The sequence below is a fragment of the Oncorhynchus mykiss genome, chromosome 15 (assembly GCF_013265735.2).
Source record: "Oncorhynchus mykiss isolate Arlee chromosome 15, USDA_OmykA_1.1, whole genome shotgun sequence".
NCBI classification, from domain to species: Eukaryota; Metazoa; Chordata; class Actinopteri; order Salmoniformes; family Salmonidae; genus Oncorhynchus; species Oncorhynchus mykiss.
In genome coordinates, this window is record NC_048579.1 from 69,045,308 (window position 1) to 69,059,872 (window position 14,565).

General features: G+C 47.3%; 1 protein-coding gene across 9 annotated transcripts in view; it reads left to right on the top strand.

Annotated features, from left to right (window-relative positions):
- The window catches only part of nrf1 (nuclear respiratory factor 1), a 35,869-nt gene extending 21,551 nt beyond the window's left edge, over positions 1 to 14,318 (top strand). For 2 of the 9 annotated variants that reach the window (XM_036945084.1, XM_036945085.1), the window contains exons 10-13: positions 1,485 to 1,559; positions 1,903 to 2,060; positions 6,062 to 6,222; positions 12,709 to 14,318. In XM_036945084.1, coding sequence (XP_036800979.1) covers positions 1,485 to 1,559; positions 1,903 to 2,060; positions 6,062 to 6,222; positions 12,709 to 12,869 — 555 coding nt within the window. In that variant the 3' untranslated portion in view covers positions 12,870 to 14,318. Of the gene's footprint in view, positions 1 to 1,484; positions 1,560 to 1,902; positions 2,061 to 2,724; positions 2,825 to 6,061; positions 6,223 to 12,708 lie in introns of those variants that run through there. The other 7 variants (XM_036945088.1, XM_036945091.1, XM_036945089.1 and 4 more) reach the window with 5 other exon arrangements.
- Positions 14,319 to 14,565: the final 247 nt, after the last annotated feature.

Sequence of the window (14,565 nt, forward strand, 5' to 3'; positions counted from 1 at the left end):
CGGGTCACCTAAGTCCATACAGTGAGGGAGAAAAACGTTTTTATTTTTTATAGATTTTCAGGATGGAAAAACACTTTTCAGTGTAAACTTAAACAACAGATATAACGGATGTAGACAAGACAATATATATATATATATATTAGAATATGATCTTTGAGAACTAACAATCACTTTAGCAGTATTGATTTTATTATGTTTGAGCAAAATAACACAGCATTAACCATGGCAGAACTGCAGGAAATTTGCTTTAAAACTGCAATGTCTTCTCTCAGCTCCATGGAGAAATATGTAGAACTACAGAAAATTAACTTTTAAAATCCCCCGAAAAATGATCTCCGCTCCATGGAGAAATGTGGGCACTGCAGGAAATTAACTTTTAAAACCTCCTGAAAATGATCTCAGCTCCATGGAGAAATGTGTAGAACTGCGGGAAATTGGCTTAAAATGCAAACAATACTGTACACCATCAAGATGAGGGCCTCTTAAATTCTGCTGCGCCTACGGGCTGACTGCGCCCGTTGCCACGCCCACCACCTAAGCCCTTTTTTGATCCAGAAAAAACCCTGCGCTGATGTAAAAAGCGCCATAGAAATCAGTCTTGTTTTTGTTTCATTATGTTAAGTGTTGTACAACATGCAACACTGTGGTATACCTTACACTCTGGGATCCTGCGATACTGCTAGCCATAGATGTGCACGCATGGATAAATAATCCTATTGGTTTATTGTCTTATTTCATTTTCAAGAGATGATCAATACAAGGCTTTGGTTTTAAACACAATTTTATATTACTCAAAACTTTTATGCGTTCCGGCCTCCCGAGTGCGCAGTGGTTTAAAACACTGCATTGCACTGCTAGAGGCGTCCCTACAGACCCGGGTTCGAACCCGGGCTGTGTCGCAGCCGGCCGCGACCAGGAGAACCATGAGGCGGCACACAATTGGCCCAGCGTTGTCCGGGTTAAGGGAGGGTTTGGCCGGCTGGGATGTCCTTGTCCCATAGCGCACTAGCGACTCCTTGTGGCAGGCCGGGCGCATGCATGCTGACTTCAGTCGCCAACTGTACGGCGTTTCCTCCGACACATTTGGTGTGGCTGGCTTCAGGGTTAAGCGAGCAGTGTGTCAAGTAGCAGAGCGGCTTGGCGGGGTCGTGTTTCGGAGGACGCATGGCTCTCGACCTTCGCCTCTCCAGGGTCCATAGAGGAGTGGCAGCGATGGGACAAGATTAACTACCAATTGGATTTCATGAAATTGGGGAGAAAAAAAACAGCTTTTAATAATTTTAATCAACAAAAGAAAAAGGTTTTATGCGTTGTCTGAATATGTTGAACAACAACATTTTTATTGTCATTTGCATGATCTGGTATTTGTAGGATTGTCGTATCACTGTGCCTTGATCTCTTGCTGAGGAACATGTCATATTTCCTGTTCTGTAACCCTGAAATGATGCAACTTCATACTCTGTTTCAATATCATTGCTGAATAGCAAGTTCTCTCTACTCTTCACCAGAATATGTCGGTGTGTCGCACGTTACCGATGGAGGTGTCGCCACAGTTTATTGTAAGCTGCAGATCTACTTCACATTTTATGTTCATTGACTACGACAAATGTTTGTCGAAGGATCACAATCATACTCGTTTTTGTTTGTCGTAGTGTAGAAACACCCTAACTCTGCCTCTCTCTGTCACTTTCCCCCTCTCTTACTCTCTCCATCTCTCTTACGACTTCCTCTCTCCATCTCTCACTTGCTCTCACCCCCCTCTCCCCCTCCTCTCTCCCCCTCTTACCATCTTTTTTCTCTCCCTCTCTCTTACCCTTTTCCTTCTATTTCCCTCTCTCCCCCTCCATCTCTCCCTCTCTCTCTTTCTTCCTCCTTCCCCCTCCATCCCTCCTTACTGGCCAGGTTGAGCAGAACTGGGCGACTCTGCAGGGTGGGGAGATGACCATACAGACCACACAGGCGTCCGAGGCCAATCAGGCGGTCGCGTCCCTCGCTGAGGCCGCTGTCGCCGCCTCCCAGGAGATGCAGCAGGGAGCCACCGTCACCATGGCACTTAACGGGTAGGGCGTGTTCATTAGGGCACACCGTCACCATGGCATTTAATTGGGTAGGGAGTGTTCATTAGGGCACACCGTCACCATGGCATTTAATTGGGTAGGGAGTGTTCATTAGGGCACACTGTCACCATGGCACTTAACGGGTAGGGCGTGTTCATTAGGGCACACTGTCACCATGGCACTATACAGGTAGGGAGTGTTCATTAGGGCACACTGTCACCATGGCACTATACAGGTAGGGAGTGTTCATTAGGGCACACTGTCACCATGGCACTTAACAGGTAGGGCGTGTTCTGGGGGGTTGGTCTAAAGGGACAAGCAGGGTCGTCCAGCCAGGTGAAGGAAATGTACAACTCAACAGCATTGTGGACAATCAGGCCAAATGCTGTATCTGCACTGAGTCTGGGAGTAGGTGACTATTGAGAGTACTTAGTCTGGGGGACCAGCCTTCATAATGACAACACACAGATACCACAGCCATTGGATGACCCATCCATGTTTACTTAAAGGCCTAGTGCAGTCAAAAATGTGACCAACTGGGCCTGGCTTCATGACGTAATGCACAACCTCATACTGACCTTCTGATAGGACGAGGCAGAGCCCTGTTGGTCAGGTGACCCGTGGGCTGTGCCTCTGGCGCTGTTATAAACCATCTCAATTCCCCCAGGCTCCACAGCGGACTGCTATTGGTTCGACTACTGTAGGCTAGTTGGTGAATGATGCCCTCATGACCTGTGGACCCATTAGCTGAATACTGAGAGTAAAGATCATTTGAGCTACTGACAGTCATCAGTGACTGCTGCCATCTCTAACAGGTTTCTCTTGTGAAATAGATTTGATGTCAGTGAGACTAAACTGTATATTTAAATGTTAAATAAAATACAAACTCTGTAACCATGGTATAATGTTGTTACAGAATGTCATTACCTAACACACTGTGTCAATCTAAAAACATCCAAACTGAATGAAACCTGCAGAAACATTTTGAGATTGGGAGAAATGTAATTCTGTAAACCATGTGCACAATGCACACATCTCCTGCTGCACTGCTTGGGGGAGGGGCTCTCTGTGAGCTTAATGCAGGATGCTGGTACAAGGGTGTGGAGTCAGAATCCTGCTGTCCCAGAATGCCGCAGTGGGATTGAGGTATGGTCACCGCCCAGATGCTCTCTCCTCTCTGTTTATAACGGAGTAGGATGAAGTTGCCCGTAGACGCTGATTTTGGCCCAGCCCGGGGCAGTCAAACTGACGGTTAAAGGCCCAGCCCGGGGCAGTCAAACGGACGGTTAAAGGCCCAGCCCGGGGCAGTCAAACGGACGGTTAAAGGCCCAGCCCGGGGCAGTCAAACGGACGGTTAAAGGCCCAGCCCAGGGCAGTCAAACTGGTGATTTCCTGTGTTTTATGTATTTAAACTGAGGTTGGAATAATACTTTGAAATTGTATAAATGATGATAATGCCATTTTAGTGTCAGAGCTGTTTGAAAACACCGCCTGAAATTTCACCATGCGGTAAATTAGACCAATAAGAAAGAGGCTTCCAAACATCTGCCAATAACAGCTGAATTAACATTTTCCCCCAAGTTCTTGCTTGAGAAATTGCCCTTTATTAAGAAGCTATTTTAGTTTAAACCATTTTAATTGAAAACAATCATGTAAGGTACTTATTTGTTACCCAGAAATGATTTGATATTGAGATAAAAACACCTGCATTGGGCCTTTAAGGACAGTGCTTACATTAGCAATGAGGCATCTTACAGCGTGAATAAAGTGCATCTAGGTGTATTCATATCAGCAAGCGCTGACACAAGGCCCTGGGGTCTGGGCCGTAACAAGGGAGGGCAGGCAACTAGGCTGAAGAGTGTTATTCCCATAGTCTCTAATTGCATAGGTAGTTCTATAACACCTGTGATGTCAGAAAGAGGGGACAGTTGGAGCAGGAAACTAAGGGTCCCATAGGGACATGGGGTCAGCTGCTTTTTCCTCCCATTTCAGTGTTTAATTTTAGTTAATTAATTAGCCGTTACCTTTGTACTCAACTGCCTCGCCTGGTTTCTGGGGGTGTTAAGTGGTTGCTAACCAACCTAATCAGCCACTACATTTATTACTCAGGAAACCACTGCTGAATGAGATTGCGTTTTTCACAAAAGTGTGGTAACGGGTGTTTGTGAGCTAAACAGTAAAACTGCTAAAAACTGGTTTAAAGTCATTTGCTTTTTTGTAACCTATTGTGTGTACTAAGTGTGAAGATGCTGGCGGTGCACTCGTCGACACTACGGTAGATGCTGGCGGTGCACTCGTCGACACTACGGTAGATGCTGACGGTGCACTCATCGACACCACGGTAGATGCTGGCGGTGCACTCGTCGACACTACGGTAGATGCTGGCGGTGCACTCCTCGACACTACGGTAGATGCTGACGGTGCACTCCTCGACACTACGGTAGATGCTGACGGTGCACTCCTCGACACTACGGTAGATGCTGGCGGTGCACTCCTCGACACTACGGTAGATGCTGGCGGTGCACTCCTCGACACTACGGTAGATGCTGACGGTGCACTCCTCGACACTACGGTAGATGCTGGCGGTGCACTCCTCGACACTACGGTAGATGCTGGCGGTGCACTCCTCGACACTACGGTAGATGCTGGCGGTGCACTCCTCGACACTACGGTAGATGCTGACGGTGCACTCGTCGACACTACGGTAGATGCTGGCGGTGCACTCCTCGACACTACGGTAGATGCTGGCGGTGCACTCCTCGACACTACGGTAGATGCTGGCGGTGCACTCCTCGACACTACGGTAGATGCTGGCGGTGCACTCGTCGACTCTACGGTAGTTTGGAGTCATTTCCTCCAGTGTCTAGGAGTTCCCATTGGGGCTTGTTACAGGAGTCCCCTTCCCTCCCTTAATCCCTCCTGGTTACCTCATGTGAGCAGTGCGGCACTTTGCCAGAACCTTCCGTCCCTGTTTCCCGACCCCCAGTGCCCACTGAGGAGGGGAAATGTTTTTTTTTCTCTCTCAAAAAGAGAGCTTACTTTTATCTTAGTGGATGTCCTCATTATGACAGAATAGTAGAAAATGGGATGTCAATTATTTTCAGTGTGATCTTTAGTATGTTCTATAAATGTGAGCTGTAAACAGTCATTCTATGAATCGTTGTGGGTGAAACTCTTGTGTGTTGATTATATTTCCTGTGTCGTTTGGCTGGAAGAGGAATTAGAAGTCAAAGAGTGTTATAAAGTGTCCCAATGCAGAGCCAAATATGTGCAATGGTGCGCTGCCTACTCCCCTTCAGATGTTGGGAGTTGGAGTGGGTGTTTGGGTGAGAGTGTTGGGCCTCTGGCACCACCATACAGTCAACTGTAGGCTAATGTTGGGCCTCTGGTACCACCATACAGTCAACTGTAGGCTAATGTTGGGCCTCTGGCACCACCATACAGTCAACTGTAGGCTAATGTTGGGCCTCTGGCACCACCATACAGTCAACTGTAGGCTAATGTTGGGCCTCTGGTACCACCATACAGTCAACTGTAGGCTAATGTTGGGCCTCTGGCACCACCATACAGTCAACTGTAGGCTAATGTTGGGCCTCTGGCACCACCATACAGTCAACTGTAGGCTAATGTTGGGCCTCTGGCACCACCATACAGTCAACTGTAGGCTAATGTTGGGCCTCTGGCACCACCATACAGTCAACTGTAGACTAATGTTGGGCCTCTGGCATCACCATACAGTCAACTGTAGGCTAATGTTGAGCCTCTGGCACCACCATACAGTCAACTGTAGGCTAATGTTGAGCCTCTGGCACCACCATACAGTCAACTGTAGGCTAATGTTGGGCCTCTGGTACCACCATACTGTTGGGGCTTGGGTTGTTGTACCCTCTTCCTATAATTGTCATTGTCCACCAGTCTGTCAACGTTGTTTGGATGCGTAGGGGGGACACATAGCCACGCCTCACCTCCTTGCCATCTCTAAGGTGTGTGTGATTGTGTTGCAGTGAGGCTGCGGCCCATGCAGTGGCGACGCTGGCTGAGGCCACCCTACAGGGAGGAGGTCAAATCGTTCTGGCTGGGGAAACGGCGGCTGCTGTAGGGGCACTGACTGGAGTGCAAGATGGCAGCGGTACGTACCACACAACCTCTCAACAACTATTGTCAGGTAATTGACTCACCTGTATAAATCAATGTGAAATACTCTACTGACACTCCTCATACCATTCAAACAACGCTCCCCTGACATTACAACGCTCCCCTGACATTACAACGCTCCCCTGACATTACAACGCTCCCCTGACATTACAACGCTCCCCTGACATTACAACGCTCCCCTGACATTACAACGCTCCCCTGACATTACAACGCTCCCCTGACATTACAACGCTCCCCTGACATTACAACGCTCCCCTGACATGACAACGCTCCCCTGACATGACAACGCTCCCCTGACATGACAACGCTCCCCTGACATGACAACGCTCCCCTGACATTACAACGCTCCCCTGACATTACAACGCTCCCCTGACATTACAACGCTCCCCTGACATTACAACGCTCCCCTGACATTACAACGCTCCCCTGACATTACAACGCTCCCCTGACATTACAACGCTCCCCTGACATTACAACGCTCCTCTGACATTACAACGCTCCCCTGACATTACAACGCTCCCCTGACATTACAACGCTCCCCTGACATTACAACGCTCCCCTGACATTACAACGCTCCCCTGACATTACAACGCTCCCCTGACATTACAACGCTCCCCTGACATTACAACGCTCCCCTGACATGACAACGCTCCCCTGACATGACAACGCTCCCCTGACATGACAACGCTCCCCTGACATGACAACGCTCCCCTGACATGACAACGCTCCCCTGACATTACAACGCTCCCCTGACATTACAACGCTCCCCTGACATTACAACGCTCCCCTGACATTACAACGCTCCCCTGACATTACAACGCTCCCCTGACATTACAACGCTCCCCTGACATTACAACGCTCCCCTGACATTACAACGCTCCCCTGACATTACAACGCTCCCCTGACATTACAACGCTCCCCTGACATTACAACGCTCCCCTGACATTACAACGCTCCCCTGACATTACAACGCTCCCCTGACATTCTCCCCTGACATTACAACGCTCCCCTGACATTCTCCCCTGACATTACAACGCTCCCCTGACATTCTCCCCTGACATTACAACGCTCCCCTGACATGACAACGCTCCCCTGACATGACAACGCTCCCCTGACATGACAACGCTCCCCTGACATGACAACGCTCCCCTGACATTACAACGCTCCCCTGACATTACAACGCTCCCCTGACATTACAACGCTCCCCTGACATTACAACGCTCCCCTGACATTACAACGCTCCCCTGACATTACAACGCTCCCCTGACATTACAACGCTCCCCTGACATTACAACGCTCCCCTGACATTACAACGCTCCCCTGACATGACAACGCTCCCCTGACATGACAACGCTCCCCTGACATGACAACGCTCCCCTGACATGACAACGCACCTCTGACATTACAACGCTCCCCTGACATGACAACGCTCCCCTGACATGACAACGCTCCCCTGACATGACAACGCACCCCTGACATGACAACGCACCCCTGACATGACAACGCTCCCCTGACATGACAACGCTCCCCTGACATTACAACGCACCCCTGACATTACAACGCAACCCTGACATTACAACGCTCCCCTGACATTACAACGCACCCCTGACATTACAACGCTCCCCTGACATTACAACGCTCCCCTGACATGACAACGCACCCCTGACATGACAACGCACCCCTGACATGACAACGCACCCCTGACATGACAACGCACCCCTGACATAAAATAATAATAATGCTTTCGGGAACTCACACTGGCACCTCCCATCCCTCAACCTACCTCCCATCCCTCAACCTACCTCCCATCCCTCAACCTCCCGTCCCTCAACTTACCTCCCATCCCTCAACCTACCTCCCATCCCTCAACCTAATCCCTCTCTGCCTTCAGGGCTGGTTTCCTGTCTCTTCACGTCAGTCCCCTGTCCTACAGTGGGCCATGCCCCTGCTGGTGACAATCCCTACCCCCTTCCCACACACACACACACCCCCCCCCCCCCCCCCCCCCCCCCCCCCCAGGCACGGGGGCGTTGTCATCTCCCTGAAGTGCTCTTGCTAAAGAGGCTTTGATCCACTCCATTATCAGTCTATAGTCTAATCACTGGGCCAGCTGTCAGCGCCCTGGGACCGGACAGCAACCGGCCTCATGGTGACACACACACTGTCCCCTCCTCTACCATTGCCCACAGGCTGCATTGGGAAGAAGGCCACTAGCAAAGGCGTGTCTTTAAACACCCAAAGCTGATTAGCAAGCATTACAACTACATTTAAAGAAATGGACATCAGGAAGCCTTCTCCCCCCCCCACAATGTGCCTGCCCATCATTTTACAGTCACTGCATTGCATTGCAGTGAGAATCTAATGCTTTTCTCCTAAGTGAAGTTAAAGCTGTCCCTATTGGGTGTGGTTCTACACCTGCATTGCTTGCTGTTTGGGGTTTTAGGCTGGGTTTCTGTACAGCACTTTGAGATATCAGCTGATGTACGAAGGGCTATATAAAATAAATTTGATTTGATATGTTTCACAGGAGTGACAGACGGTATGACCGACAAAAAACATGTTCCGATTTGGACATGCATCATACTGTCATTTGCAAAATGGCAACCCTTTTTAAGACGCCCATCTGTTGGGTTGTCACTAGTTAACACAGCCACAACGTTGTAATTATGGCAAAACCCCGCCCCTTTCTACAATTTATCCTCTTAAAATCTGATTTTAAACCTAACTTTAACCACACTGCTAACCCTAACTTTAAGACCAAAAAGCCCATTTTGACTTTGTGGCTGTGTTATCTAGTGGAAACCCAGCCACTCTGTTTCATGAATGGACAGGGAGGGAGGCAGCAGAACCGAGGAACCTGAGTCTAGGAAAAGGCATTGTGGGATAGCTGGAGCCCCTTCCGTGCCCCATCATTCTACAATGGTAGTTTTAGCCAGTTGGTAGAAGCCACAGCGCTAAACCTCCCTCCCTTGTAGCTTCTGATGTTAGGCTGCATCACAAATGGCACCCTATCCCCAATATACTTCACTATTTTTTTCCAAACCGGTCACAAGTAGTGCACTGTATAGGGAATAGAATGCCATTTGGAGCTCATCCTTTAGTCTGTTAGCTAGCAGCAGGCCCCACTCAGCTAACAACCAGCCCCTTCACCTGTTGGCCCAGTGCTGCTCCTCTCCTGAGCCTGTTGACCTTTACCTAATCACCGTAATGGAGGAGTGGAGGGGCCACTGTTTGAAGTGCTGCCTGATTGGCTAGCTTTGTCCCTAGCACACATACACACTCGTCGACCATGGCCCTCAATGTCACAGTAAGTGAAGTGTGAGCGGCTTGGCCTGGTACTTGACTCAGTAAGCACCGGGCTCTCTCTCTCTCTCTCTCTCTCTCTCTCTCTCTCTCTCTCTCTCTCTCTCTCTCTCTCTCTCTCTCTCTCTGAATGCCAGGCTACTGCATATTGACAACATGTAAACTATATTTAGTCTCCAAATGTTTATTGAAAACATAATTACATTTGCACAATGAGCGCTTGTCTCAAATACATTGTTAGTTGTTGGTCAGCTAGCTAGCAAATTGTGCCATATTAGCATTGACTTGAAATCAGTCAAGACATGGTAAACTTACTATGCCAGACTGCCCCCCCTATTTTAACCCATGCTACTATACAATCATCACAGCCAGTCGATCAACTCAACTTGATTCTGTCACGTAGCTGGACCAAGGGGGCTTGTTAGACTACTACAGAGGGGGACCTGGGGCTTCATTTAGAGAAAGCATATACGCACAGATTGATCATACGAGTCGACCAAATGGATTTACTTGGCATTACATTTAGTGATTTTATAAATGAAACATAATTGAGACTTTATTAATGTGTCTGTAGACAGACACTGTTTAAATTGAGTTTCTCACGTTACATTTTAACACTAAAATGTGGTGTTTAAACTAATCACATGTTGTAAAGGAGGGGTCTGGATCCTTCACCTAGTGGATAAGGTAAAGAGGTGTGGGTTATCATATTGCTGATCACATTTATGCATCATTTTCAAAATGCCAGCATTAGTTATCATTATGCCGGTGTATCACTGAAATGTGGAATGACCCCGAGCATCCGCCCGCCACCATACCCAGCTATGACCTCCTTCCCCTAGCCTGTGACAGCTTGTGGGGCTGGGCAGAGACCCACGTGACTGCAGTAGTAATCCCCAGGCATAGTCTCTCTCACACACACACACTTACACACAGCTGGGCAGGGAGGAGAGGCAGTCAGGCTCAATTGGACCATTGTTCTGCAATGCAGCCTCTCTAAAATGGCTGCCTAAAGCGGTTTGACTCTAGCATGGCTCTCTCTCAGGCACTAACCCCACCTTAAAGACCCTCATGGACCAAGGCACTTCACAGCAGAACTAAAATGGCCAATCGTCATTTGTCCATTTCATCGGCCCCTTTGTCAATACTGCATTGTATGTGTGGCCAAAATATAGAATAGCATAGAAAAATGGATTGTCCTCTCATTCTGGGAAATTAATATTTCACTTCACAATTACATATCAGACCAGAAAATATGGAATATAAATGTTTATTAGGATCCCCATTAGTTGACGCCATGATGTCAGCTCGTCTTCCTTGGGGTCTGACACATAACTAAAAATACATTTTCAAACAATTACAATTAACGACATTAAACATTGTAGAGGTCCTGGGCTGGCATGGTTACTACACGTGGTCTGCGGTTGTGAGGCTGGTTGAGCGTACTGCATTAAACAACCTCTTTCGTATCGTCTGAGATCCCTAAAGATTGAAAAGCTGCAGTGGTCATCCCCCTCTTCAAAGGGGGAAACACTCTAGACCCAAACTGCTACTGACCTACATCTATCCTACCCTGCCTTTCTAAGGTCTTCGAAAGCCAAGTTAACAAACAGATCACCAACCATTTAGAATCCCACCGTACCTTCTCCGCTATGCAATCTGGTTTCAGAGCCTGTTATGGGTGCACCTCAGCCACGCTCAAGGTCCTAAACGACATCATAACCGCCATCGATAAAAGACAATACTGTGCAGCCGTCTTAATCGACCTGGCCAAGGCTTTCGACTCTGTCAATCACCACATTCTAATCGGCAGACTTAACAGCCTTGGGTTCTCAAATAACTGCCTCGCCTGGTTCACCAACTACTTCTCTGATAGTTCAGTGTGTCAAATTGGAGGGCCTGTTGTCTGGACCTCTGGCAGTCTCTATGGGGGTGCCACAGGGTTCAGTTCTCGAGCCGACTCTTTTCTCTGTATACATCAATAATGTCGCTCTTGCTGTTGGTGAGTCTCTGATCCACCTCTACGCAGACGACACCATTCTGTATACATCAGGCCCTTTTTTGGTCACTGTGTTAACAAACCTCCAGACGAACTTCAACACCATACACCTCTCCTTTCGTGGCCTCCAACTGCTCTTAAATACAAGTAAAACTAAATGCATGCTCTTCAACCGATCGCTGCCCGCACCCGCCTGCCCGTCCTAGCATCACTACTCTGGACGGTTCTGACTTAGAATATGTGGACAACTACAAATACCTAGGTGTCTTGTTAGACTGTAAACTTTCCTTCCAGACTCATATTAAGCATCTCCAATCCAAAATTAAATCTAGAATCTGCTTCCTATTTCGCAACAAAGCATCCTTCACTCATGCTGCCAAACATACCCTCGTAAAACTGACTATCTTACCGATCCTTGACTTCGGCGATGTCATTTACAAAATGGCCTCCAACACTCTACTCAGCAAACTGAATGCAGTCTATCACAGTGCCATCCGTTTTGTCACCAAAGCCGCTGCTAATGACTGGAACGAATTGCAAAAATTGCTGAAGCTGGAGTCTTCTATCTCCCTCACTAACTTTAAGCATCAGCTGTCAGAGCAGCTTTCCGATCACTGCACCTGTACATAGCCCATCTGTAAATAGCCCACCCAACTACCTCATTCCCATATTGTTATTTATTTTTTGCTCCTTTGCACCCCAGTATCTCTACTTGCACATTCATCTTCTGCACATCTATCACTCCAGTGTTTAATTGCTAAATTGTAATTATTTTGCCAATATGGCCTATTTTTTGCCTTACCTCCCTAATCTTACTACATTTGCACATGCTGTATATAGACGTTTTCTACTGTATTATTGACTGTATGTTTGTTTATTTCATGTGTAACTCTGTTGTTTGTGTCACACTGCTTTGCTTTATTCTTGGCCGGGTCGCAGTTGTAAATGAGAACTTGTTCTCAACTGGCCTACCTGGTTAAATAAAGGTGTTCTCAACTGGCCTACCTGGTTAAATAAAGGTGTTCTCAACTGGCCTACCTGGTTAAATAAAGGTGTTCTCTACTAGCCTGCCTGGTTAAATAAATGTGAAATAAATGGAATAAAAAACATTTAGGTAGATGGAGAACAGAAGAAAAGGCTACTTTATACTCTTTAAACATGTCTAAGCCTGTATCCCCCCGTCTCTCTCTCCAGGCCTGGTGCAGATCCCAGTCAGCATGTACCAGACGGTGGTTACCAGCCTAGCCCAGGGGAACCGGCCCGTACAAGTGGCCATGGCGCCTGTGGCCACACGCATCGACAACACGGTCACACTGGACGGCCAGGCGGTAGAGGTAGTGACTCTGGAGCAGTGACACTGAATCCTCCCTTGGCAGGTGTGTTCCACTGGAACAAAGTCCCAAAATGGCCGCCGCCGGGAGCTGAGGGAGGGATAGTCCGTTTTCACCATAGAGATAGATAGAGGGCTCATCTTTGTATCTGTGCCATTATAGCATCTGACAGCATGGGCAGTGCCATTGAGGCCATCTCCATTTTTGAATTAGTCCGTTTTCCTCTTCACGATTGACTGATCCCTCCTGATAACCCGTTATGACATTACTCTGTCAGTGGAGGATCAGCCCATGAAGTTGGAAGTTTCCACCCCCCGTTGACTACATTAAAATGGTGGAAGCCCTAAATGGCACTGCCCATGCTAATACAGCCTTTTGGCCAGTAGAGGCCTCTATCATTCTCTATGGTTTCCACATGCTGCGCTCTGTACAATGTAAAAATATATATTTTTTATGTACATCTGCAGGGGAATATAAAGTGACGGATTTATCAATGCATTGTTTACTGTGTGTGTGTGTGTGTGTGTATATAGTAGATGTGTTTTTTTGTTTGAATGTCCTTTTTTAGCTTTGATGTTGAGCATTGTGTGACATGGGTTAGAGTATTTAGTATTTATTTCTGCACACCTTAACATTTACTTAAAGAATAACCAAAAAGCCAAGGGGGACGCCACCACCACCAATTCACCTTTCATTCTGAACCTATATCACAGTCCCATTAATGACGTTTTGGTACTGTGTCTATGTGAGTGTTATTCCATGTTTGTTATAGAATGCGGTTACCAAATCACAATCACTCTCTGCTCTGTTGTCATGGACTTCATATGCAATCAGGTTGTGCCGAAACCCAGGAACCTTTCCACTAATTCCACCCCCTGCTATATTAGTCAATGTTCTTCTTGTACCCTGGATGTCTACGAAGCATCCCAATTATCAACTGTCCACTGTAAGAACCTTCACTGCCTAGAATGATTCCAATGAAACATTACTTCTGAAATATGTTACCTGTTGTTGTGTGGTTTATTGTACTGTAGTCCACTCCACACACACACACTGGGATTTGTGAAGACTCAGGATTTATTAGTACGGTATTTTTTTGATGACCTGTCTAGGCAGCCATTTTGACTCCAGAGAATATCACAACTGGTTTCTCCAATGCATGAGTAGCTGTCCCTTGAGTCTTTTTGTATTTTTTTTAACAAAAACGTTCCTTTTGATGTCAGTGGTAGGAACGTATTCTAAATCGTTTTATAAATGGAGGGGGGCCGTACTGTATACCACAGAGCATTCTATGACTTTTGTATTTGTACAGAATATGTGTGCATTGGTCTGGTCTGATATATGAATAAATTCAGCTCACTACAGAGAATCCTCTCCGTAGAATGAATGATTTAGGAAATCCATTAGGTGACTGAATTACACCAAGCATGCAGTCCATGTGATCGCCCAATAAAGTGACTACTGTTCACCGGTCACACTAGCCAGTGTCATCATTGAAATCTTAAGGTGAAAGACTTCCTTTTCCAAATCCCTACTATTGTTCTTCACATCATACACTATATTGGTCGTTGTTGGACTTGTTGGTCCATGCCCCTCTTCTTCTACATGGTTTATCGATGTAGTTACCCTGCCATGAGAACTCCATGACCTCTATACACTCCACTGTCATCCCCCTACCCGCCACACACACTCCGAGCCTGTCGTGACGGACGGTCAGGGT